The sequence below is a fragment of the Plectrocnemia conspersa genome, unplaced genomic scaffold, assembly GCF_051122295.1.
Source record: "Plectrocnemia conspersa isolate PC_06_02 unplaced genomic scaffold, ASM5112229v1 ptg000009l, whole genome shotgun sequence".
NCBI lineage: Eukaryota > Metazoa > Arthropoda > Insecta > Trichoptera > Polycentropodidae > Plectrocnemia > Plectrocnemia conspersa.
Genome location: NW_028277173.1, coordinates 2,738,436 through 2,766,224, shown reverse-complemented (window position 1 = coordinate 2,766,224; position 27,789 = coordinate 2,738,436). Strand labels below are relative to the sequence as shown.

Below are 27,789 nucleotides of genomic sequence, written 5' to 3'. Positions count from 1 at the left end.
AGGGTGGGTCCGTGCAAGATGCTTTTGAGTCCTTTTAAAAAAATGCTGTGACTGGGAAATGGTTAAAATATAGAAAAACAGGTACTTTTACTTCGACCGTCTGATCTTCTCCAACAAAGCAATCACCCTGAAACTCCAAGAGCTCAACTTGATCTTCGAAACGACTTGGAGACTATGAAGATTTAGCACCACGCCAACTTATGACAGAACACATCTATATTATTACTACTACATGTATATATTTCACAAATCAAACGGTCATATTTTAAGCCGATGTGACTTAAAAATATCTCCAAATGACATCGCATTGAAAGCACTCGGTTATCTAGAGTTCATATTAAGACTTTTTATAACAATATTATGACTTATAATATGCTAGAATCGACTGAAGCATATCTAAACCAAATTTTGCTCAATAGGAAAACGCAAAAAACAATTATCACTTTTCAGAAGTGATAATTGTTTTTGCGACCTTCAATTAACTCAAATTCTTTAAATATATTTTAATTAATACTCTTATATTAGAAGTCGAATATTGTTTTTCATTTCTAATGTCATATTTTTAATTTAAGATGTTATGTAATAACTCTTAAATAATTTATACATAAGAAATTATAAATTGACTCAGCTATAGGTCTAGAATTAAATACTTCATGGATTTTTTAAATTAAATGCACTACTTATTTCATTATAATTTTGTAAAATGCTTAATTATCCTAATGACATATACATATTTTGATGTTATTTTGTCCAAGCGAGAAAATGAAAGAGAAAGAGTACTCACGTGGCACCCACTTTCAAGGCTTGAGCGTGTTAGTCAATGTATTTTGTCTCCTTGGATGAATCGGAGGAAACGCTTATTCAGAGCAGTGGTAAAACTGTTACTAGTAGTTATGGTTATAGGTTAGATTGTGTAACAAATGAAAAAAATATTTAATAATACATAAAAAAAAAATCGTAATTCAAAATAAAATTTTAAATAATTATCATATAAACAGTTCGACATTTTGATTATTCAAAATCACAAGTATGGTTCTCAAATATTCGTAGTTTTCAACTAGTCAAATATTCGAATATATACGTAAAAAAATTTCAACTTTTGTTGGAGCACGAGGCTGCCATGTCAAGGTACATGAATTTAAAAAAAAACAGACGGCAAAACCGACCCTAGAATTCGCAAAATTTTCATTTGTATTTTAGGAGAATGAAATATCGCTATATTAATTTTAATTTCACATTTTGTGATAAAGCTAATATTAACGTATTTTTATTAAATTCTTAATTTGAGTGTGGGGCCCTACGGGAGTCAATCGGTTGCAAATGCTCAAAGACGGCCCTGTATACAACCCCTATAATGAACCATGACTATGCTTACCGGGTGACGTTTTATAAGTAAAGCCATTGTGACAAAAGGATGCGTATAGCGTATAGTGAATATTGTTTCTAGCCGCGTCTCGAAGATCATAAGTACATAAAGGTACTCATGTGGTTAAAAAGCTTTTCTTACGGAAATTAACACTGAATGGCCACAGTAGGTTTAGTCGCTCTTCAAATTCTTGAGAGTGCAGAAATTGTGATATTTCTCGTGTTTTTGTTTGGGAAAGCATTTTGTTCAACTATCACTTTCCATTAGCGATTTTGCAGCGAACCAGGATGACTAACTTAGTAAAAATATCTCCAGTCAATTCTTTTATTGCCAAAGAAGCTTGATTGAAATCCGATAAACATCATGGGAGCTACCGTATCACATATACATAGAAATAAAAAAATAATAAGGTAGTTTTAGTCTTTTAGTCGTGAATGAAAAAATAAATTACAATGGTATATATGTACATAAATATATTGAAATATAAATATTAATTAGCTGATTGATATATAAATAAATTAAAGATTTAATTACAGACAAGAAATGATTTTATTAAATAAAACTCACTGCACTAATAGTAAGCGTATTTTTATTAATTCATTAACGATCATAACATAATTATATTTGTATATAATAAATTCATATAAAAATATTGTCAATCACGACATAGAGAGAAGATATATCACATACGGATTACGTAGAATGAGTTTTCTTATTGGAATTCTTTTCAGCGATCTTTTGAAGGTACTGCCTCGCCAATTCATGAACTTGTGTTTCATTTCCTTCAGGAACTTGCTCGTCTATAATATCAATCTTTTTCTGGAAAAGAATATATTAAAATACATAAACATGAGTGACGGTGCATGAGATACGACTTGGAAGAAGCTGTCGTCATACAAACCAGCTCTTAAGGAGCAAAATAGCTCGCTCTTATTTATTTTTTTAAATCATAAGTGTAGCTTTCACATCTTATATAAAAGTATCGCCACTAATATATATAAATATCTTACAAATCGCTCATTCCTCTTCATGTTGACATCATTCCGATGCTCTTCGGCATGTTCGCGCTTGCGATGCGAGTGATAATTACCCGGTGATGCAAAAGTTTTCGGACAGAAAGTACAAGCATATTTACGCTCACCGGTATGCTGTGCCATATGAGTCTAAAAACAACATCTATTAAACTAAGCCTATACCAAAAACAAAATAAAGATCAATATATATTTATACCATCATGACACTCTTGAGTTTAAATTGCTTGGCGCAAACTACGCAACCGTACGGTTTTTCATCCGAGTGCTTAACCCTCATGTGAACATTCAACTGTTGTCGCCTGTGAGTGCTGTAACCGCACGTATCGCATTGTAAACGTTCCATGGAATGTCTCTTCAAATGTATCCTTAGCGTTGGCTGATTCTTACATCTGATTAAATTAAATTTGTATTATTATCAATCATCATAATACGTGAATGATATCAAAACTCACATAAAACCACACTGCTGACATTGGACTTGATTTTTACCAGTCGTATCATGGGTTAACATATGAAACGTTAACTCAGTTTTACGCTGAAAACTTCTACCGCATTCCGAACATAAATACTTCACACCCGAATGTACGGCTCTCATGTGAGTTGAAAAAGAAGCTGCTAATGTGAATCTAAAATAAGTTAAAATAACCAATTGTAAATAATTCCATAATTAATTAGATGAATTTGTAAAGATCTTACATCTTTCCGCATATTTTACAATTGTAAGTCGTTCGTTCTTCAACGGGAACATGAGTCATCTTGTGGCTTGTTAAAGCTTCTATATAAATAAACCTAAAATTGTAAATATTAAATATAGCAATTATCTTTAAATAATTGAATACTTGATTGAAGATATACCGCCTATCACATTGATCGCACTTATGGGGCTTCTCGGCTTCTGGCAAATGCGTCTGAAGATGCAGCTTTAACGAATGAGGTCTAGAAACGACTTTTTTGCAGATCGGACATCTGTATATATATGACAAAAAATTATTATCATATTATCATATTGAAGATAAACGCAAAAATAATATTTTAATATGAATTTTAATAATATTATATTGCAGAGAATTGCTAAAAAGTATTTGTGAATAAGTTAGATTGGTACATGTTATTTGGGCTTCTAGACTAAGAACTTGAAAACAATGATAGAAATGTGTTTTACAGCGACTAATGTAAAAGACAACATCTATCATAATATTAACACTTTAAGGACGAGTACAAATTATGTCAAAAGTCCTACTGTAGCGGATTAGTTTCGCATATATGCAAAAAAAAAACATTATTTTGTAAAAATTGCAGTAACTGGAGAAGCCAATGCGCCACTGGCACGTTAGCAGCTGGCAGCTTCAGCAGAACAAATATTTTTGTTCTACCACACTACCGTACTGGCGCAAGGTGAGTGGCGCTTTTTCTCAACAATAGTTCTTCCAGTTGCTGGCACTATGTAAACGGTAATGCGCCAGTGATTTGGAATGCCAGTCGCCACGTGCTGTGACCTTCCAGTCAATTGCCAAATGGCAGCGTGTAAATCAGCCCTAAGTGAATTTAACATTTGAAGACAGAATGCAACAAAAAATACAGAAATCGTGTATGACACACAATATTGCACAATAGCCACAAACTTCCAAAAGCGATTATTTATCACCACATTTTCCATAGCTATAAAGACAAACTTTCATAACTTAAAGTTCTGTAAGATGCTGAAATACAGATAAAGATAATAATTAAACTCCCCCACATTACAATTTAACAATTTTTGTTTCAAGATTACCACTAACTAGTGTTATAAAAGACGCAATACACTAATGGATTATAAAAAAACGCGTTTCTTATACCAAAGTTGGATCCTAGAAGATTATTGAAATATATAAATAATTTCTACTTCTATTTATTTATGCACTTGAACCTTATTTATTTCTAGATATGATAAAATATACAAACTCAAAAGCAGAAGGTTGTAGATGACGAGCCATGTGCATGTAAATCGAACGGTGCTGATAAAAGCGAGAATTACAACAAGTCAAATAGCCTTTAGTCCCATGTTCGCTCTCGTAATGTTTCATTAACTGAAAAAAAGAAATATTAAAAAATCTTATATAAAATTTTATATAATAAAATATTAAAAAATAACCTTAGTGAGATTTTTAAATTTTGGATAACTGCTGCACACCTCGCATTGCAGATTGTAAAACTTTGATATGAGATCGTCCAATAGAGTACCCTTGATGATCAGCTTTCCGTCTTTGATGATTTCTGTCGGAAAATCGCATAAATCTTCCCGAATCTTAGACGACAGCATTTCAACGTCATCGTTACTATCATTATCATGTAACAATCGATACTTTTGCTTAACTTTTGACTTCTTCTTTAACTTGCGCTTCTTCAAAACACTCTTATCTAGCGCATTTTCCGGTCTCTGCTCCGAAAACTCTTCCGATTCGTAAAGTATTCTATTATCATCCGACGGATAATTGAAATCTATGATATCCGAGTATTCGTTTTTGAAACATTCTTCAATATCAGATTTGATATCGTCGACTCCGACGTTATTTTCAAATGTAGATCTATTTAAAATCACGTTTAATTCATTCCCTTTGATTATTTCTATACCGTCTGTTATAATATCGGTACTTTCTTCCTTTTTAATATCGTCGAAATTATGTAAATCACTATTTTCACTGATAATGTTTGCATCGTCGGTGATATCGAATTCATCAGTGGAGATTAAAGATTCCTACAATTAAGTGATTATATATCTTTATGAATTGCTTGCAATGAAAAGCTTTAAAACAAACCTCAAAAATATCATTGTTTGAAACAAAATTATCGCCATCTTCTCCGCATATTTCTTGATGAAACTGCTTCTGAGCCTTCCTCACTCGTACGTAGAAATCGTAATAATCATTGATCGCCTTTGCGCATTCGGAACATATTATTTTTGATAAATCGGTTGACTTAACCTAAAAAAATTATAATACTAATATCATTCAAATTCGCTAAATTGATTTGAAACATATCTAATTATAAATAATATAAAATATATCATTAATTATTGATAAAATTACAAGAATTGAGATTCGTCGTTAGTAAACAAAAAAAAGTAAACAAACAAATATTTTGACATTTGTTAACCTGAAATGCAAAAAGTGCCCTGATCGCAGTCCTGAGGCGTCGAGGGGACTTTGCCCCAAAAAGAGGCACCCATTTACTATCCAATTGTGGGGCCCCACAAACGCGACACCGCCGCAGAGGCTCCGCCGCCTCCATTATGTCATAGTGATGTTCCACACAACTGTCAAAACAGCCAATATAGTAGATGAAAGAACATCCCTATTTTTTAATTACATCACATAATAAGGAATATGCAATAATACTATTTTATTTTTTATATATCAAAATGTCAAATCATAAAATGCACATATTCTAATATTGTGTTTTATTAATTAGGCAAATTCTCCCTTAAAAATCGTGTAATTTTTAATGCATGTTTTATCTTGTATATGTATTTTATCCTTGAATCACCTCTCGATTTGTATGCCAATAAAAATTAAAAGATTTGATACCTGGTTAAATTATGAATTAATGAAGGACATGAGAACAAAAATCTTGGTACATACTATGGTAACCATCAATGAAATATGAAATTTAAAATATTTTGCACTGCACATACTTTCACACTTTTGATTGTGCCACTATTTGTTTTATCATTACCCGAATTAGTCCATCGGCAAATAGATGAATCGTCTCGACGATACTGATCCAAGAATACAGGTCATTGTTCTTGACGACGCCTACCGACTGCAACCGCACTCTTCATCCGTGTAGCTCTGACGGGTGCATGGTAGGCCACCAGGAACAGAACACCTGTATCGGATCTTGCATCTAATGGTTCAGCTGCGTCACCCTGTGGATCAAAGCGCCCTGCCGTGAAAAAACTGGCACCCCGACTTTAGCGCGCAAACATTAGCGCGCAAAATAAGTTTATTTTATATTTTTGACTATTAATTTTAAGAAATTTACAGATCTAAGATAACTTTTCTGTAAAAATTACATCTTATTCAAGATTAATATGCTACTTTTACAAATCCATCCATAAAAATTGTATAACGTCGGCGCGCTAAAGTCGGTACGCTAATCACCGTATCGGAAGAACTTTTAAAATGTGCCAATCATGAGAAGGGCAAGTATTAGATTTTTGAGAAGCCGTTTGATAACTGGAAGACTCTGAGTAGTGCTTCTTTTGAATCTTTGTCTCGTAGCATGAAACCTATGCTCAAAGAATAGTACTGAGCTGCCCAAACCTGAGGAAATCAACAATTCGTACTACTCGACGACCTGTTTCAGCTTTGAGACAGACCGACTCACCATGAGATGTTGCTCTGCGGTTTTAAAAGTGATTGCGGTTGAATTGCCGAGACATAAATGAAGTATTTTTAGTGACAATATGACGACAATACATCCTAAAGAATCTTTTTGGCTGCTTTCTTGAACGAATGACTCATACTCTTCGTTCAAATGTACTTGAGGTTGAATTTCCTCAAGCTAAATGGCTTGTTTGTGAGGAAGGTGACAATCTTCTTTGATTGTCTGCACATGATTTGTAACAGTACCGGTCAATCTGTGCGGTACCATCATCGACCTAAGTGTCCACGACGATGCAGAGAAGCAACTCTGTAAGATTTGAGCTCGTACAGCGAGGAGCCCTATGAGCTGTTTGAGCGTAGGTAGAAAGGATTTTGTTTTAAATTTAAAGCTGATTTTTTTTATTTTCAACAATTATTTAAATTATTATTAATGTCTTCTACTATAAATAATTAAAGCGATATTTATGAATATTCTGAATTGAAATAACTTATTTATGCATGTGTATATATTACACAGTACAGTAAGAAAAAGGTTAAACATAATCGGTCAAAGTGACGTTTGTTGACATATGGCAATACCGTTGTGATTTTCTGATGTGTCAATTTGAAGTAATAGTCGCGGCATGTACGACTGTGTTTGATGACTCAGCCTCAGATGTAGCGCTCGATCGGGAGCAAGATGGATGACTACGGAGCCCCCGCGGCTTCCGTGAAGCTGTCTAGCAGATGTCGCATATGCGGAGCACCACAGCTCGGCGAAGCCCTAATCTGCCGCTTGTTCGACGAAGAGGAAGAACCTCTTCATATTCTCACCAAAAAGATCAAAGAGCTCTTTGACATCATGGTTGAGTTCATAATAAATTCCTATTATTTTTCTCTCTCTCCGTTGTCTGTTGTTTGTAAGAGCGAGATGGATGATGATGAAAAAAGAATATTAAAAATTCGTATAAACATCATTAGTGATAATTGATTAGTGACGGAGAAACAAACTTCAACATGACTTGTTGTAATTAGTCTCAAAGCTCTATATGTAAAAGTAAATAATATTAATTCATATGAAAGAATATTATTTTTATTGTTTGTATTCAGTAAGACTAAATGCAGTTTTTATAGGGTTTTTTTTTTAATTAGGTGAACTCTTCAGATCCATCTAAAATTATCTGCAAGGACTGCGTAAGCTCTATAAATCAATATTATACTTTTCGTCAACAAGTAAAATCATCACAGATCTTGTATTTTAACATCAAAAAAGATATTGACTCACAAATAAATTCACCACAGGTAATAAAATTTATAAATATTATTTTTAATATGAAAATCCTAAAGTAAAAATCTGTTAACTGATTGCTTATAAACAACTAAAAGATGTGACACCTGTGTAGAACATGTTATTTGCACTTTTATCAAATATTGTATATAATTTATAATTGACTTGTTAATTTATTATTATTGAGAACACGTAATATCCAGCATTATATTTTTCTGGTGATTTTAATGTCAGATAGACAGAGAGTTGAAGATGATTAAAAGTATAAAAACACAGAGAAATTAAAAAATCATTAGAAAAAATTAATTATACTGTAAACTTTAAAAAAATAAAATTTAAATCATTACTACTTATTGTTTAACAACTTTAGAAAATAACAAAAAATAGTATTTAAATAGTTTTAGTAACTTTTCAAATTTTTAGATGTTCCAAAATGACAATTTATTTCGCGTTTTTGTTTGTAAAAGCAACTTTGTTCAACTGTAACTTTCTGTACTCCACAAAATATGTGTCTATTTAATTTTTAAAAAAGTGCAAATGTCTTAACCTAACTACTTTGCGAATCTAATTATCACTAAACTATGTTTATTTCAGTTAATCTGTTCTAGCCTTAGGATTTTCTTATATTTTCCATAAAATACATTTATTAAATCTTTTAAATATTAATTCAGGATACTTCACAACCGAATTTTTACAAAGATAGTTCTGAAAAAGTTTTAATTAAAAAGGAAATTTCCGACGCTTTTCCGGATACGTCGATGGAATTGTCGCTCGATTGCGAAGATGAACTTCTTGTTAAAAATGAAATCGATAGAAACAATTCCGACGATGAACCTAAAATCGACGAAAGTGAATTTAATCCTAACGAAATAATCAAAGGCCATAAGTTTATAATCAACAACGAAAAACTAGCCAAATTAGCTTCCGAATTTTATAATATAGAATGCGATCTATGTTCCGCTAGTCCAGAACTTACCAGCATAAACCAGGTTAGTTATTAGATTGGTTTAAATTTTTTTTAATTCGATCTTTATGATTAAATCACTTCACAGTTGATGGAGCATTACAGTACCGAACACTCGACGCCAGGATACGTAATCTGTTGCGAAACTAAACTTACCGATCGTCGGAATATAAATTGGCACATGGCTCAGCATCTTCAGCCGTCAGCGTTTGAGTATGAAACTTATTTTATTAAAAAAGCAAATCATGAAAACATTTGGATTTGGAAGAAGATTGTTTCATTTCTTCATATTTCATGCCTAACAAAATAACCATTTTTTTACGCAGTAAATTGAAAACGTTAACATAAATAAATGCATTCAATCATAAATAATAACTACGCTGTTTAAGATTTTATGCGTGAGTTATTTTTCTTTGTAATGGTTATCATATTTTTTCTTTTCAAGACTCGTTTTGTATAAAAATCATTGAATTGTGACGATCTTATTCCAAACCGACGATATTATCATTGTTATTGATTTAATCTGATCTGTTAGATGCAAAGAGTGTAAGAAGACTTTTAGAACGCCAAATATCTTACATAAACACTATCAAATACATATGGCAAAAGCTGAAGAGAACTTTCAATGCGAAAACTGCGATAAACGGTGAATATATATTTTTAAACAAGAAGCTTTTATCAATAATGTTTCACCAACTGTTGCTCTTTCTCAGACACATGCCCTTTGAAGTACCGAATCTAATACGATGTCAACACATATCCAACAAGATGTATTGCAAATGTCTCAACATGCGAGATGTACATATGTTCTGTGCAGACTTTTATTCTTTAAACAGCAGGATAGCTGAAGATGCTTTCATTCTAAACCATATTAAAATTCTGAAGATTAAGAGAAGAAGGACGAATAACCCTAATTCTAAAAAGACAATTTCAATACAATATTTCTTCACCTTCTCCGATGAAGATGACGCTAGGGAGCTGCAAGTATGTCAGAAGATATTCTCCAAGGTTTTGAACGTATCCAGGGATAGAATAACGCGAATCGCCAACAAATACAATAAAACTGGCATCTTAGTGTCGGATATGCGCGGCGGAGATAGAAAAGAGGGTTTCTACCGTGAAAAGAGATCGGCAGTGAAGAAGTTTTTAGAAGGTTTTGTGTTCACCAAGTCTCATAAATGCAAAAATCATATAGTAAAGCAGCAGTGCATTCCTAGCGATTGTACCGTATCCAGTTTATCGAATATCTATAATGAAAAAGCTACGGAAGGACTGAGGGTGAAATTCAGCTATTTTAGAAATATTTTGAAGAAAGAGTTTAACGTAGAGTTTAACACAAAATGCCGCGAATGTTCCAAAACGATTGAATAAACGCTGGTGTTTGTTTAAACCTATATTGTTTTTATATTTAGGTATAAAATATTTTATGTGATATTGTTTGTTTAATGGAGTAATATATGAATTCGTTTTATCTATTTTGTTATTAAATAAATACATTAATAAAAAATTTTAAATGGCATTTTTTAAATCTAATTGAAGCAAAGATCTACTAAACATTTTATAGGTGGGTGCGATTCGAGTAAAATTAAAATGAAAGGTTGTTAAGGAGCAAGAGTAAGATACTTCGGCGACGGAGGGTAAGATTGAGCCGCTGCAGTAGTATTTTATTTAAGATTTGAAGTTGCATCTTATTTATATAAATGAGGGAATGGATGGTGCACGGGTCCCGCACCAGCTGTGCGAGCCTGCCAAGTCACCAAGAGAATGTGTGTCCGTCACACAAGACTGCCGCCATAATAAAACCTAAATAAATACATATATAAATAGGCCCTTTACAATACTACAAAATCTGTGTTTTACTTAAGTTTCTACAAAACGTAGTTACGAAAAACTACAAATATACTATTCTCCCTTCGAAGAGAAGATAATGCTAACGTAAGCTTTCTTTCTATTTACTTGAAATCATGACCGCTCTAAACAGTAATTCGAAGGACCAGTGAAACTAGACCGATCGCGTACAATAAATACCGCTACATGACGCCACTGTTGTATGAGGCGATAAAATTAACAGTTATGTTGCCTATGTTCCAAATCAATTAGATAAAAAATTTAATGTGAGTGATTATTTAACTAATTTACAACTGCAAGGATTTCTTTATTTTTGCTTTTATTATGTAAAAATATGTGGGGGTTTAAATCAGTTGTACAATTTTTTATAATTTAGAATTCATTCTACCGATCACTTTGAATAAACGAAAATACGTCTCGAAAGTATTTATATATCAACAGAAGAGAGATCTTGTGACCGAACAATTGCATTATTATTTGGAAATATTGCACTGACAACCTAATAGCACACGCATCCAGAGATATTAATCACCCATATCTACCGCCGAAAAACTACTTTTTGTTTGGACGTGCGCTAGAAAATGCATTCTACCCTGCACATAATACTATTGTTATTCCACCTATTGTGAGTGGCTATCTGAATCGTTTTAATTTTAAGGCGTGAACTCATTTTGTGTTGAAAACAGAAGCGATGCAATTGACTCGCAAACATCTTCATCTGTCATTCGCCAAAGCTGTCTCGAACCAGATTATTAAAGATGTGACATTTGGTCATAAAATAAGAGACACAAAAGCAAGACGCCACGGAGTCGCAGTAGCAAAAAAGAACCAGGAGATTATTTGAATTTTGAACAACAATTGAGACCGTCACGTAGAGTTTGTATATGTTAATTATACGCGATCTTTTCTTACCATCGGTTGTTTTTTTAATGACATGCATTTTTCTGGCCTTATTCAAAAGCATGCCGTCGCAGTGAAAACGCTCGGTTATCTAACAATATTAAGACTCATAATAAGTGAGAATCGAATGAAGCATATCTAAACAAAATTTTGACCAATAGGAGAGCGCAAAAAACAATTATCCCTTCTCAGAAGTAAAAAATTCCTGTCAAAAGCAATAAAATCGTGCCATCGCCGTCACAGTGGGAACGCTCGGTTACGAGCGTTCCCACTGCATAGTGCTGCACTAACTTTGTGTGAGTGCTGCACGCATAGTGCTGCACTCACACAAAGTTAGGATGCGTATTAAACATTATAAATATTAAAAAAATAAATGTTTTGGTAATTTATAAATTACAAGTTGGATCAGAATAAGCTATTATTAACTTGTAATGGTATTTGAAGGGCGGATGGTGACGGGTGGCAATTATACACAAATTGAGTCGCGGTCGTAGTATTTTTATTGACATTTTACAATTTATGTTACATGTTAAAACGGTGTGATCAACGGACGAGGTGCCGCCGGTCGTTAAACTCCCGTCGCGGTCCGCCAAAGAATGTGCTGCCCTCCACCGCTGTTACGTTTGTTACCGTCTAGTTTTGCTCATAATAAATAAAGTGGCCTTACAAGTGATGGAAAATATCATTACCTTAATGTTCATATAATAAAATATACATATTTTAATACACACCTTAATGTTTATATAATAAAATAAACACATTTTTATTTTACAATGAATTTTACAGCAGTAGACTCACAACAATCGGCCATTTATACTAAATTGCCCACATATTTTTAATTTAAATTATTTTTGTACTTTCCCTAAGGGATTAATGCGACAACTTAGTGAATAAATAAATGCATGATTATTCAGATTTAGATGCACTTAACTTTTAATAGTTAAATGAAGAAAAAACTTACTATGAAAATTTAATCTGACATAATTTACTTATTATCAATTGGCCATTTATATTTAATTGGCCATATATTGTAACAGTATTATTATTCATATTATAAATTTAAAAATATTATTGTACTTTTCTTAACAATTACAAGGGATTAATTCAAGGGATTGAATTTATCTTGCTGATAGTTGAAGCAACTGCATTGAATTTTATTTAGTCATGACTAAGACTATGAAATAGGTAGTATCTACCTAAAATGACGTACTAGATTTTTGTACGATATATAACCACATATACTTATCAATATATACAATTATTTTATGATTAATAATTAGAGTTATAGAAAAAACTTTTAAACTTAACTTAAATTTTTGGTGTATTTTTTCGATTAATTCATTACACCGATAATACTTAGGTTTAGCATTACTAAGTGTATGTACTATTCAGGAGCGTACGGTTTGATATATTCCCTTTCGCTCGCTCGCATGTTAAGTGACGAGTGTGAGTGAGAAATAAGGGCGTTCGTTACATACGTTCCGTACGCCCACTGCTTCTCATCACACTCGTCACTTAACATGCGAGCGAGCAAAAGTAAATGTATCTCACTGTACGCACGTGTTATTATTATTAATATCTTCAATCAAAGCCTGCAAAATTAAATGATTTATTAATGCAGTATATTAAACAATGAAAAAAATACAGTAATCTCCGAACTTACGTCGTAAGGTGAACTAATTTGTTTTTGACAGTCCGGTCATTCAAAACCAACTATTTAATAATAATAATTAAAAATCAACTAAAATAAATTAAATGAAACGAAAAATTCTATGAAGGCTATTTTAAGTAATCTAGTTTTGTATCATTGCTTTATTTATTTTTTATTGAATTCTCCTACAACTTTGTCTAACTTTAATCCGACTGTCATAACGGTTCGTTCTGATTCAATATTTTTAACTTCTTCAACAGCGTTTCGCTTACTATAAAAGCATCTAGCGAGAGTTCTCGATTATGAGAGTTCAATAGATCTATTGGGGATTAATTTATAGTGGCTAAACTGGTCCCCTGACAATACTGAACGACAGGGATGCGGCGCACTGCACCTCAACGACCGCCCCATATGTTATAATCGCAACATTTTTATCATATTAAAACTTCTGTCTTATGTCAACCGATGATCACCCATTTTCATGTTTCAATTTATAAGCGACGTAGGTTTGGGGATTACCAAATGTTACACTCGTTTACCTACATATTGCACTTTTTACTTTTTTTCTCCCAACTTTTGGAATTCTTCAGGATGCACGCTTTGCATATGATTGTAACAATAACTGAAGAACGCAAAAGTATCATTGCAAAATACACATTTGTATTTATTCGAACCTTTTTGTTTGATAATATGTTTCTGTAATAAAAAAAGCAATTATTGTATAAATAGACAATAAGAAACAAAATTCTATAATGTAGACCTTACCAATATACTATTCTTTACTTGCATATTATTTTTACAATAATCACAATCACAATTATTGTGCTCTGAATGCTTCGAGATAGCGTGCTTATCAATAAGATCTTTGTTATATGTATTATAACTGCACTGAGTACAATGATATTTTATGTCTGAATGCATCTCTTTGCGCTCCAAACGCAGGTTTTTATTTGTACGTCTGAAATAGTAATGAAATTTATTAAACATATGTTATTGATAGTAGTTAAAGGAGCTGTGGAGCTGCAGCATTAACAAATTAAATTATAAGAATAATATCAAAAAATATTGCTTGTTTACTTGCTCAAAAATATTGACTGCAAGACATGTTGTATCAAGAGCTGTTTTTCACGCAGTGCCATAAGCGATACAGATTTAAACGATCGCTGCAATATGTTTAAGTTAAATAATGCGCTATTAATAATTTATTATTATATTATAGTATAATATTTTTTAATCATATTGATAATAAATAGCAAAGTATCAAAGCTATAATAACAGGTTGATGCATAGGTTTTGATTTATTTAAAAAAAAACTAGCCAGCTAAAAGTATGTAATGCTTTATTTATGCACTTATGAGTTCATAAAGCATTACTACAACAAGCACAAATATGTGTAAAATAAACGGTAAAGATGAAACTAAACTGATGTTTTCTAAACATCATTGAATTTATTAACAAAGCTTATAATTAGTGCTAATCCGTGTTTTAATAATTGTCTATAAATTTGAGCAAGAAGTCTTGATGGATTTTTTAGCGGCGTCAATATAGCAAAGAATTATATAATATTTAATACCTGACGTCGTACCGGACTTTATCCTACGTACATGACTCGGAGCCTGCAAAGCGGCTAACTTTTTTTTTATTTATTTATGCATATGCAAGATATAGCAGCTTTACTTCAAAGTGTTTCTTTTTGAGAAAAATGTCAAATCGAGAAATCCCATTTCTGGATAAATTTTATAAAGCGTTTTTTTATATAAAATTTAATTTGTACGAATATTTTTTAAATGTTTACAACCACTGCACTTTCTATAAAGCTGCATAAGTGAAGGTGGGCTCATTACTAATATGCATACTTCTTGAAAGGACTTAATATGGGTCTGAGAATAACAAAAAAATGTTCACAAGAAGACACTCAGATAAGAAACCTTTCCGAAGGTGCTCGTGCCAGATGTTTGAAAATATGCATACTTTCCCGGAAGATCAAAATTATTTAAATAACTAACTTTTTGCGTTTTTTTATTACTTTAACCGGCCGGCGGAATTATCTTTGCCTTGATGAGCTAATAACCCGCGCTGATAAGAACAAATTACGCATGGAAATCGGCAGAATTCAGAACGATTAAGGGCCATTTTTCATTTGCAATAATCCTCAAAGGTTTTTGTTATATTGTTTTTGTAAAGTAGCAACAGCTGTTATTGACAATTGTCTTACGATTATTATTGACAGCCGAAGGGGGCCTTATATTTTTGTTAAAAAGCTCGAAAGCTAAGCTCGGAATTTCAACGGGCAATTAAAGAAAAATGATTTAATCAAAGAAACCAGATATTGATGTTATTAATTCAATATTTGCAAAATCCAAAATTTTTCGCCAATTAAAAAAATGACATCTTTAGTTATTTTTCAAAAGCAGAAATATGTAAAATGGGGAAAGAAATTATTCGCAGATTATTTAATGGCCCGACGAATTCTAAGGACTACTTGACTGTCGAGAACATTCTGAATTCTCGATAAATTAAAATCATCGAGAAATCAGAATGCATGGTGCACAATAAAATATATTTATAATAATAACATTAAAGGCTAAACCACAATATATCTACCAACTGCGAGTACCTATATGAAAACAAATCAACACTAATAAAAAATTGAACAGCTGTTCCTATTATAAAGTTTTTCAATGCACCTGTTATTGATGCCGAAAGACCATCAACTCTAATCGCTACTGGGAACCCAGCTGCAGTCGTCGATCGTGACAGCTTAGGTCAAAAACGGAGGTGGAGCAATTCATTAGCGCACAACTAACTATGCGAAGTCAACAGGATGTTACAGCTACAGGTCACTAATGGGTCGGCGGGTGAGGGCCTTTACATCTGTTTTTTATACACTTCTTGTGAGTACAAGCGCTGGTAATTAGGTGACAGACAAAAAAAATTTTCCAGAATATCCAGAAGAAGTGTAATTCAAGTACAATCAACAATGCTACTCGAGAAAGTCATTTCTTAGTATAGCTTGTAAGAGCTTTGTAGAAAATAATAATAATTATTATTTATTTTCTCTCATGTGTCTGAGAAACAACTTTAAACCTTCTCTATTAAAAGTGAGTAAGTTGCATTTTTAACAGCAAGATCAAAAAAAAATGCTTAATAGTACTGCGCACAATGCGCGTAATTCAAATTCCAACATCTTGAAAGCTTTACTGCGTGTTTTTTAAATATGCTGGTGGTATCTCTAGTTTGCTTAAATGATCACTTATGTGCGATGAAGCACATTTCATAATAATTTCTGAGCAATAACTCTAGAACGATGAATATGTTACAACAGAAATAAAATAATAATATTTTTATTAGGCATCCACCATATGCTTCTACCATTGCTCACGCCAAAACTTTAACTAATTCATTACAAAATGTTCTAAATTAAAAAAGTGCAGCAATTTAATAATTTTAAGTGATAGATTAAATTGACTATTTTTGTTTTCTTACCTTTAAATGGGTGATGAATCAGTATGAAGAAAAGATGATTTTAAAAATCAGTGAATAAAATATAAGATGAAAAACAAAATATTATGTTTATCGTATCAGTTGATGCAACAAAACTAAAATAAAATAAAATAATGTCATTAAAATGATTACATTTATTGAGATACATTCCCTTTCGCTCATTCATGTGTTAAATGACGAGAGTGAGTGAGAGATAAGAGCGTGCATTACATGCGTTCCGCACGCCCACTTCTTCTCACTCACTCTCGTCACTTAACACGCGAGCTAGAGAAAGGGAATGTATCTCACCATACGTGCCTGATTTTAATATAATATATGAATGCCTATATTTGATCATACGCATGCTTTGAGTTATTATTTTATTAAATACAAGATACATGCAAATACTCCGATTTTCCGAAAAGGGCTTTGCTTCATCCTCATTTTATACTGAGATCCGCTGCTGTCAATCAAAATCATAAGTCATATTTAAAAAAATCTAAAATTTCTCACTATATTGATAAAATATGTCTGCTTTTGATTATATTTCGCCAGCCATCCCTATCATAAAAAAGGCCGCGGTCATTTCTGTTACATTACAGAATTTATTAAAAATTCTATTGAACATACGCAGTCTAGGTGTTTTAAAGTAATAAGCTATGATCGAGTCATGTAATGTCAATTGACACACTAATCAAGACAAACAAATCAAAGAACTAATTTTTATGGCTAGACAATATAATTATTTTTGACCACTGCGTCATTATGGCTAATCACCTCTAAGAATACCGTCACTATAGGCAAATAATATAATAAAAATTAACGTAAAAGATGCAATTTTTAACCAGGGGCGTACTAGTCGGAATAAATTCTCCTCATCCAAAAACTCGACGCTAAAATATGTTAAGTGACACTAATCTAGCAACATAAGCTGTCACAAATATTACGTCTTATAACTCTCATTAGCATAAAAATATTGCATTATGATCTTCTTACAAGCTGAAGAAAACTCCACATATTTTCTTTCAATGTGAATTGTATATTTTCAACTGTACAATTTTCCATTCGATATATAATCACAAAGCTCGTTGTTTATTTATTCGATTGCAAAATTTATTTATTTTTAATAAAACTAAGTTAACTAACCTTTAAACTTCTTTGGAAAATATGCGTGATTTTATGATTAGCCAGTGCTGAAAAATAAATGAAACTGAAAAGTATGGATTTGTTTTATATCATTATATGTTCTATAAATTGACGTCATTGCTGCAGGTCTGTGTTGTAGTTTTGATAATATTTAATAGCAGATTTGTCACCCGTTAAAACATCGTTTCAAAGACTACACATAAAGATTAAGAAATCCAACGATACACACAGTTATTACGCATAACATATATATGAATAAATAAACTTACTCTAAGTGTTTCACCAAATGAAGTGCCATCTCTTTCTTTGTGTACATATAAGATTTGCAGCATCTCACATGTCCTCTCTTGCGATGCACACTTTGGTGATGTACATTTAACTGAAAATAACATTAAAAACGTATCAATGACGCTGTGACAAAAATGCGCAACGACAAAAGAGCGCTGGACAAAAGCGCGCAAAGAATAAAAAATCGTTAATATTGTGATGTCATATAACTTTATTAAATTTATCTTTGAAATAAACTTATTTTTATAATACACTATTTCAAATAAGAATAATATTTATTATTACTATTTTTATTTATAGCAATTTAGTAATAGAATTAAAATTATTATTTTTATAATTTTATTACTTTATTTTTATCGTGTTTTAGAGGCATGTTAATTTATTTATTTATTGCTCAAAATTTTATTTAAAGCTGAAATAAGTTTATTTCAAAACAATCGTTTACGACTTTTTTAATTCTTTGCGCGCTTTTGTCGTAGCGCGCTTTTATCGGGTCTCCAGAATAAATAATAGTGTCATAAATAAGAATAATTTGTATTATCTGTAGAAAGTTATTGTTTTTATCAATTTTCATTTCTTATCAATTTTATAAAATATTTAGAAATATTAATCATATACATAAATAGTTTTAATATTGTTGTAATTTGTTAAGAAGTCAGATTATAATCTTACCTCCAATTTCAAAGAAACATGTAATGTATCTGGAATTTGTTTTATATCGCAATAAAGATTCCATTTACTTGATAGTTTTGCATAGAATACATTATTAGAAATTCCAAACAACTAACAGAAAATGATTATTCATCTACTTCACCTAAACCAATAGTCAGTAAAGCGCGGCTCACGAGCCGCATGCGGCTCTAACAACAAGAAGAATAATTGCGTAAAAATTATAAATCGTTTGAACAATTCCATTAAACGCTGAACCGTATTTTTGCTATAAAAAATATATTTTTGAAACGCGTCGCTTATACTAATTTTGCGAAAATAAATAAAGTGCATCCAAATTAATAGCTATAGAATGCCGAAAGATATTAATGGCGAAACGTCGAGATGGAAAGAATTTCTACTAAAATTTTATTCGATTCTTCAAGATCCCATAAAGACATGAAGCATTAAAACAAGTTTTTTTTTTTTTTAAATATGTAAAATAATTAGGTGAGAGCGTCAAGATTTATTATATCAATTAGAAGTTTAAAAAATCATTAAGTATTAAAAAAACTGATTTGTCTGATTGTTTTGTAAACATAAACATTAATAGTATTATAAATTAAGATCATTTTTATTACTTGTAAAAATTTAATGTTTTCATTCATTTTTATTGTTAATCAGTTTTACAATAATTGTCCTGAAAAATATATTCGAAAGAGTGATGATGATACTTTTACGATAAAAACATGAAATGGAAAGAGATATTGACATTTCATATTTTATAACCTAATATTTAGACATGTGCTCTGATTTATTCGGAACATGTCCAGTAAAACTGTTGTTACGACCAAGATGCTTAGACTAAGCCGAGCGCGTGTTTGGCGCTCGGTTTTATACCGCTAGCGACCGCACAAATCGGACATGGGCCTATTTATTGTAAAATATGCAGAAGAGACAGAAAATGATTTAAAATCCATAACGATGGCGTTCTCATGAGAGTCAATGTCGCAAAATAATAAAAAGAACACGATTTTCTCCTCAAGGTAAAAGTTTTAACAATCTGAACGAACCAATTTCAAATATATAGGGTTGTACATAAACTATTCGTTACATTTATAAGCATATTTCTTTGTTCGAGAAAAATATTATTTTCTGGATCTTCTGGATCTCTGAAAGAAGAGTTGAGTTAGAAATTCATATGATGTAAAAATCGAAAAATATTATTTAATTTTAAAAAGAGTTTTAAGTGCTTTGCTGGCAGACAGACCAATATTTAGTAAAGAATCTGAAACTTACTACGTCTCAATAAAAAACAACAATACATAAACTTCAGCCACAATTCGAAATTTCGCAAGCCTGCAAACTAATTGTGCGTGTACCGATCGATTATTTAAGCAGATTAGAAGCATTACTTGCAAGCCGAAGGGTCGGTGGAATGCATCTACAGGTACTTAGACCCACATTACGTCGTTACAAAGTCTACTCAAAGGATTGGTAGACAGTAACAAACAGTATATTTCCGCCCTCAAGCTTCGGATTGGCCACTTCTACACTTCGCTTCCGATATGGAACAAGCGAGAGTTCAGCCTAACTCGCACCACGCCTAATATCAGCCTAGACGACCGTAGAAGACTGATAAAGCAGCTGCTTTTCACTTCCACGTCATACTAGAGCCAGTGAGTCACCAGAATTCAAGAGTTCACAAAACACATACAAACGAGAGGCGGTTCATAATTAGTCGGCCTAGGTAAGAGATGGCGCCACCAGTGTCACCACAATAGTGTTATCCATAAATACTAACCTTCAAATGTCTACTTGTCAAATGTCAGCCTGCTGCGTCATTCAGTTCGTGTTTAGCAGTCATTGAAATTAAAATTTTAAACTGTTGCGAATTTAAAAATTAATTAAAATTTAAAAAATAAATGCAAAAACTCTACTAGCAAAATATTGTAATTATTAGCAGTAAATTATATTTTAATATGGTTTTATTTAAGAGTACTTTCCATATGTTTCCTATCTTCAGAAATATGTTCAGCGAATAATAGCAATATTGGAAAAATACAACTATTTTATTTCAGTGAATGTGCATAAAAATCAATGTTCGGTTAACTGGGGTAAATTACCCCAAACGGGGTTAAGAATTAAATTTTTGCAGCATTTTTTCATTTAAGAATATACATTTTCTGAATTTTTTTTAGAAAAACTGAATCCAAAATCAACAAAAGACTGCCTTATTTTTTGTAACTTGTAATAAATTAATTGTTCCTTATTTCCTTTGAACCAATGAAAATGTCGACGTTATAAAAAGCTAAGAGTATTTATTTATTAGGAATATGTAATTTCCGGAGTAATTAAACTTTTTATTTAGCGACATCATAAAGGGCAGTCCTTATTGTTAATATTTTTTTGGTAATTTTATTCATACTTGTTACGGCCATTCATGTAACGATGGATATGTTCCTTCCTGCTAATATCATAATGCCAATAACCAAAATTGCACATAAGAAGGAAGTCAAAAAGTTGTCTTTTGCAACAACCTACCTTTGCGAACAAATATTTTCCACTCTGATAAATAATAAAAACAAAACAAAGAAATCGATTGGATCCCAAAGAAAGTATTCAAATTGCTCTGATATCAAAATGCCACAATTTTGATGTCATTGTATCAAAATTGAAACATCATTTCTCCAAAACTTGAAGTAAAAAAGTTTTCTCGAATTTCTGTTTCATAATGACGATATTAATTGATTTTATTGCATTTTTTTTATATTTATTTATAATTATATTCTCTGTATATATAAACCTTTCGAATTTAAATAGTATATGATTTTCTACTTTGCAAATCAATGAGTAACGTCGGTGTAAATAATTATATTTTGGGGTAATGGGTAAAAAGTCAACTGATCTTGGTCCATATAAATCAACTGGAATGATTTTTTAAACATAATTGAACTATAAAATAGATAAATAAAATCATAAACAATGAAAAATGAGACATAAATCAAACAACAAACCTCCGTAATGCTTTTGAATGTTATCCTACAAAGTCTACAATCAAGTTTGAAGTATTTGTTTACAAGCATTTCAATCACAAGAAATCTTATTTTGCAAATTCCATCTTTGTCGAGTAAACGCAGTGGTTTTTGAATCAATTTTTTAAACTCATCATCAGAAATCGAACAACGTTTCTTTAGATAGTTAACAACTGCAATGAACCGCTCTTCGTGATCTTTGATTTTATATAGCCTGGATTTTCGTACAGCCTTATCTGAATTGTTTATTTTAACAACATTTTTCACGTCAGATTTTATCTTAGTATTACAATCAAATTCATTAACTGCAATTGAATCAACTTCAATCGGTCTTACTTTAAAGTTCATTTCGCCATAATCAAATTCATTATATTCTCCTTTGATCTTAGATGATTTAATAGCGCCCATTTCCAGATCGTTCGTATTCATCGTCGGTATTTGTTGATTCTGATTTATTTCAGTATTGATTACTGAATGTGGGATAACGTTTTCAAAATCAGTATCTGTTGGAAGATCTTTATGACTGCTCATAATTATAGTTTCATTCTCACGTTGCTGAACCTTAGTATCGTGAGCTGAGTTTTGATTTAAATTACTTAAGTCGGTGCTTTTCTTCTGTGTGCTAACATTACTATCATCGCATAGGGGCTGTAGGTTTTTAATGACAAGAAAAAATTGTTTTCGATCGGGTAGATAGATTAGATTGCTGATCTGTTCCTTAATCCTCGCAAGCAATGTGTTTTGATTTTCCTTGACTGTTTTAAAAAACGTATGATATTTTTCAACGAGCGACACGCACTGCTTACAAACTTTTGTAGGTAAACAAGCTTGAGTTTGTACCTTTAAATAAAAAATACATATTAAGCTCCATAATAAATTGTCAAAATGCTAATATAACACAAGATATGATAAGAAACTAACTTTAATCGTGAAAAGTTCCTCGACTTTGTCCCTTAATTTTATATTTCCATCGGGAGGGTCGCAAAGATCATATACAGAATCCTCTGTTAAACAGAGGCGACATGAAGACGATGGTATCGAATTGTGCATTAAAAAATTTCTGTTCAACATATTTTCTCTTATATTATCAATTATTGTGAATGCATTGTCTATGCAGCTGTCAAATGCGGTGCATATAATATTGGTCATAAAAATGTAAATATGGGCCATTAATAATATTAGGTCACTACAATAAATTTACACTTTTATTTAAAAATATGTGTATATAAGCACGTTTAATTTAGATAAACATGCTATTTAGATAACAATTATTTGTTATACAAGTGTAGGGTGCCTATTTATTTATGTTTATTATGGCCAAAACTTGGCGCCACTTTGACGTGACGGACCTTGTCTTGGCAACTTCGGGCCACAATATTTAATAAAAATACTACTGCAGCGGCTCAATATGTGTCTAATTACCACCCGTTCCCTCCCGGCGCCAAATTACTAATGTAAGTTATTTATTTATTATTTATCTAGATAAGTTAGGGCAATGTGAGCGAGGCAACCATCTTTGGTCAAGCACGATTTTTTCCTTTTACAAATATTACACCTCGATAAAAAAAACTCACCCCACCCGAATACAATAAAGCAGACCAATGCGAAAGAAGAGGCACTAGGCAGCAAAATCAGAGAGCGTCTTTACAAATTTGAACTATAAATAGAAATTTTGGACAAATTGTGTTCTGACCATCTCGATATTCAATATTACAGAGCTCAGTGTTATGATAATGTCACGAATATGGCTGGTAAATATAAAGGAGTTCAATCTCGAATGATTACAATTTTCTTATTTCGAATTTACCTGTTTCTTTGAAGTAACGTTGTAATTCTCGACGGTCATCTAAAAAACAAGCTGTATTTACAGTGAAAAAACAATTGTCAAAATTTTTAAGATTCTAATTAGTAATCTAATATAAACTCTGAGAAACACAGAAATGAATGAATGTCGTTGAATATAGGCCATATATTTAAGGAAAAAAGAAAACGAAACAATTTAAATATGAAGCTTCTGATGATTATGCTAATTTAAATGAGGATGAGAAATTTTGTATTAAATACCCATACACTGTTATCTCAATAATTGAGTAAACAGTGTATGGGTATTAATAAAACGTATCGTATCAACAAGATTTTGACTTTTTTATTAGTTTGAACATAATATCGCTAGATGAAACTGAGCTAAGTAGATATTCTATGGACCTTGCGATTAAATATACGAATGACTTGATTGAGTCTGAAGTGAAATAGTCAATTTAAGAAATTTGTTTACATTCCGTTTGCAAAAATGCATATCAGAATATTGCAGCGCATGTAGAAACAAAAACAGCACACAATCGCATTTTCATGCGACGTATACGACTTTATTCTTGTGACTCGCCCCTAGTATGTGTAAAAAATTTAAAGTCATGGCGTACACTGATCTATTCAAAAAACATAAATTTATGTGCTAGAGATAAAGTCTGGAAATATTTATGAATGAGTAAAATATATTTAATATACATATATATTTTTCATATATAATTAATAATTTATTTATTTATTTAAAATTTCATCTTTATTTTTTAATTAAATTTCGAGAATTATGACATGGACGAAATTTGTAGTGTTTATGTCAAAAATGTACATGGCGTCTGACGTTTGTTGTGGATTGTTATAATCTCGACACTAAAATGTCATTTTCACATTTTATTAAAACTGGTATGATGTTAATAATTCATTAACTTTAATTTAATAAATGCTTTTTTAATATAATAGATATGCATTTTAGAACCAGGAGTTGAAAATCAAGAAGAAACTTTCAACTCTTTCGACACAGTCAAATGTGTAGTAAAGGTAAACAAAATAACTTTTATTGAATAGTCATAAAAACTAAACTTATGTTTTTCGTATTAAAGCATGAAAATATAAAGATAGAATACGATAGCAATGAAGAAAATAATAAACGAAATTGCAAAATTAAAAAAGGTAAAATAATAGTACCATTTTACATTATAATATTTTGACTTACATTTGTGTGTTTTTTTAGAATCTAATGACATAAAAGATGTACTTAATAGTGATATTATTGGCATACAGGTATGTCTTTCTATTGAAAAACTGATACTTTCCTGTTTTCGAGGGTCAAATTTATTGTAAAAAAATATTTATTTATTTATATACAATTATGAATGTAGTTTTATTAGTAGATTCGCTGCAGAGAGTTATTCATGGAGTGTTTAAATAAATAAAATTTATAAGCAAATGAATAAATTTGCCCCCCGATAACAGGAAAGTACCGAAAAACCTCTTATAAAAACTGCATAAATTAATGTTCTAATTTTGAATCATTTTTAGCAACGAAGATGCGACTCGTATCATAAATCCTCAGGTAACATTGGAGATATATAGAAGATTTGATGAGATTTGTGGCAATTCTTCAAAAGTTTTTATTTTTTCGCAGATTTTGGAGAAAATTCAATTATTACACAACGATTTCCACTCCAGAATGATCAAGTTTTTCCACAGAACCTCAACGTACGCACAGACTTATATAACTATAAACAGGATAGTTTTGAAACACCGTTTGATCTTAAGCCATGTATTGCGGAACAGATAAAAGCGCAGGAAAATTCTTTTAAATGTATCAAATGCGAAAAAGTATTAAAAACTAAAAAAACTCTAATACAACATATGAATATTCATAGTGAATCGTTAGATTTTAAATGCGAAAAGTGTGTGAAAGCTTTTAAAACTAAAAAGAGCCTCTTGAAGCATATGAACATTCATACAGATTCTTCAGACTTTCAATGCGGTAAATGCAAGAAAACATTCTCAACCAAGGATTATCTATCGAGACACATGGACATTCACAGCGACACCAACAATTTCAAATGCGAAAGATGCGGTAAAGCGTTCAAAACTAAAAGTTACCTCACAAAGCATACGAACAAACATACCGACGCTCAAATCCTTCAATGCAGCGAGTGTGGAAAAGTATTCAAGACTAAAGAAGCGCTCAATCATCATAAGAACGCTTTCCATTGCGCTTCTTACGACTTTGAATGCGACAAGTGCGGAAAAGCGTTTGTGACTAAAACTAGCCTTCAACAGCATATAAACGTACACAATGTTTCCAACGGTTTCGAATGCGGCAAGTGCAAAAAAGGATTCGTAACTAAGAACGGTCTTTTACAGCATATTAATATTCATAGTGAGACTTATAACTTTGAATGTGACAAATGTGGAAAGGCGTTCAAGACTAAGAAGAGAATATCGCAACATATGAACATTCATAATGATTCTACTTACTTTCAATGTAGCAAGCATAGAACGAAAGACGGCCTTTTGCAGCCTATGAACATTAATTGCAATTCATGCGGTTTTCAATGCGGCGAGTGTGGAAAGGTATTTAAAAGTAAACATTGCCTTTCGCAACATAAGGATATTCACCGAGAATCTTATGACTTTAAATGCATCATGTGCGGCAAAGCGTTTAAAACTAGAAAGTCACTCGCGAGTCATATGAACGTTCACAGAGACTTTTATTGCTTTAATTGTGAGAATTGCGGTAAAGCTTTTAAAACTAAAAACTGCCTCTATCAGCATATGAAGATTCATAGTGACTCGAATGATTTTGCATGCGATAAGTGTGGGAAAGCGTTTAAAACTAGAAACTACATTTTACACCACATGAATATTCATAATTGGTAAAAGAAGAAATTTCAATATACATATATATATCAATAATATATAGTAGATATCAAAGTATTTATTAACTCTTATTATATGTAAATAAAATATTTTTTATTATATTTTGTATAAAGAGACATTAAAAATCAAATTTTCCGAAATGTTATTTATTTATATTTTTCAACTAAAACTTAATAAATAAAGTTTATTTTTAAAATATGCTAATTTATGTTACTAAGGTTACAAAAACAAACTCAAAATATTTTTTTAGACCAGTTTTATGACGATTAAAATATTGATTTTTATTTAATTAAATCATAAAAACAAGGATATCGTATTATGGGGGACTATTTATTAAAACATTCATTTTGGATAAATCTTGCCGGTAATTTCTTTTGGTGGACCTCGGCGGGATGACAACGGCGGTGGTGCCTCTTCCACCGTTCACTCGTACATGTATATAACTTTTAAAAAAATACTACTACAACGGCGAGTTTAAATTCAGAGAACATCAACTCGAAAATATATACACAGATCAATTACAATTTTTGACCTTCAGTACTGGTAAAAAAATCGGTAAATCCAAATTCACACTTTTCGCCGATAATCCTCCACCCTTTCACGGCGTTTGACACAGGCATGACGGACCTAGTCGTCATCAACTTTTGAACCTTACATCACAGTTGTTACATATATTTAAAGGTTGAAGATTACTTGAACGGAATATTAGAACCTTTATCTAACGATGTATCTTTAGGTTTGCTCAAAAACATTTGTAGATATATTAAAATGAATTATTTTCAATAGAATTATACGTGCTTCCAATTTATCATAGAATTATATGGGTCTTTTGTATGGCAGAGTGTGTTTTAGAATTTACACGGAATGTTCGATATAACTTTTATGAATTGAAAAAAAATAATATAAATATCCATGTTTATTATCTTTTATGAAGTAACAGACAGACACGTCATTTCAGCTTTTTCCAAGGAGGAGGGCCAAACGTTGATTAGCCAGTGATCGTTTTTTTAATATTTTAATTTCATTAAATGACATGAATTTTTCTGACCAAATTCACAAGGGTCTTTGTTTAGTCCAGGTCAAAAGCAATAAAATCGTGC

General features: G+C 31.5%; 4 protein-coding genes across 14 annotated transcripts; 2 read left to right on the top strand and 2 right to left on the bottom strand.

The window, feature by feature from the left end:
* Window positions 1–1,938: 1,938 nt before the first annotated feature.
* LOC148231556 (uncharacterized) lies at window positions 1,939–5,670 on the bottom strand. Its single transcript, XM_088192853.1, has 10 exons — window positions 5,533–5,670; window positions 5,196–5,360; window positions 4,532–5,134; window positions 4,342–4,466; window positions 3,256–3,366; window positions 3,097–3,189; window positions 2,853–3,026; window positions 2,597–2,789; window positions 2,377–2,529; window positions 1,939–2,185 (listed from the first exon to the last, which is right to left on the bottom strand). The coding sequence occupies exons 1-10, from the start codon at window positions 5,665–5,667 to the stop codon at window positions 2,060–2,062; spliced, it is 1,878 nt and encodes a 625-aa protein (XP_088048979.1). The 5' UTR covers window positions 5,668–5,670; the 3' UTR covers window positions 1,939–2,059.
* Window positions 5,671–7,325: 1,655 nt separating this feature from the next.
* Window positions 7,326–10,502, top strand: LOC148231555 (transcription factor grauzone-like). Its single transcript, XM_088192856.1, has 6 exons — window positions 7,326–7,608; window positions 7,896–8,045; window positions 8,703–9,020; window positions 9,084–9,208; window positions 9,531–9,641; window positions 9,709–10,502. Exons 1-6 carry the CDS (start codon window positions 7,444–7,446, stop codon window positions 10,364–10,366), a joined length of 1,527 nt encoding a protein of 508 aa, XP_088048982.1. The 5' UTR covers window positions 7,326–7,443; the 3' UTR covers window positions 10,367–10,502.
* A 1,718-nt stretch (window positions 10,503–12,220) lies between these two features.
* LOC148231554 (zinc finger protein 711-like) lies at window positions 12,221–23,137 on the bottom strand. 9 transcript variants are annotated; one of them, XM_088192865.1, is made up of 7 exons: window positions 22,916–23,116; window positions 22,331–22,834; window positions 21,977–22,230; window positions 18,293–18,402; window positions 14,160–14,352; window positions 13,954–14,090; window positions 13,243–13,335 (listed from the first exon to the last, which is right to left on the bottom strand). In XM_088192865.1, exons 3-7 carry the CDS (start codon window positions 22,043–22,045, stop codon window positions 13,329–13,331), a joined length of 516 nt encoding a protein of 171 aa, XP_088048991.1. In that variant the 5' UTR covers window positions 22,046–22,230; window positions 22,331–22,834; window positions 22,916–23,116; the 3' UTR covers window positions 13,243–13,328. The 9 variants fall into 9 exon arrangements, 3 of the variants coding, with proteins under 3 accessions (XP_088048990.1, XP_088048991.1, XP_088048989.1); XR_015810761.1 differs by lacking the exon at window positions 13,243–13,335 and adding exons at window positions 16,881–16,993; window positions 18,024–18,070 and having other exon boundaries at window positions 13,947–14,090; window positions 21,977–22,834; window positions 22,916–23,137; XR_015810764.1 differs by lacking the exon at window positions 13,243–13,335 and adding exons at window positions 14,472–14,557; window positions 16,881–16,993 and having other exon boundaries at window positions 13,969–14,090; window positions 18,024–18,402; window positions 21,977–22,834; window positions 22,916–23,137.
* Window positions 23,138–24,614: 1,477 nt separating this feature from the next.
* Window positions 24,615–26,829, top strand: LOC148231553 (uncharacterized). 3 transcript variants are annotated; one of them, XM_088192857.1, is made up of 6 exons: window positions 24,615–24,697; window positions 24,768–24,832; window positions 24,895–24,964; window positions 25,026–25,075; window positions 25,334–25,367; window positions 25,440–26,829. In XM_088192857.1, the coding sequence occupies exons 1-6, from the start codon at window positions 24,670–24,672 to the stop codon at window positions 26,687–26,689; spliced, it is 1,497 nt and encodes a 498-aa protein (XP_088048983.1). In that variant the 5' UTR covers window positions 24,615–24,669; the 3' UTR covers window positions 26,690–26,829. The 3 variants fall into 3 exon arrangements, with proteins under 3 accessions (XP_088048983.1, XP_088048984.1, XP_088048985.1); XM_088192858.1 differs by lacking the exon at window positions 24,895–24,964 and having other exon boundaries at window positions 24,618–24,697; XM_088192859.1 differs by lacking the exon at window positions 24,895–24,964 and having other exon boundaries at window positions 24,642–24,697; window positions 24,755–24,832.
* The last annotated feature ends 960 nt before the right edge of the window (window positions 26,830–27,789 follow it).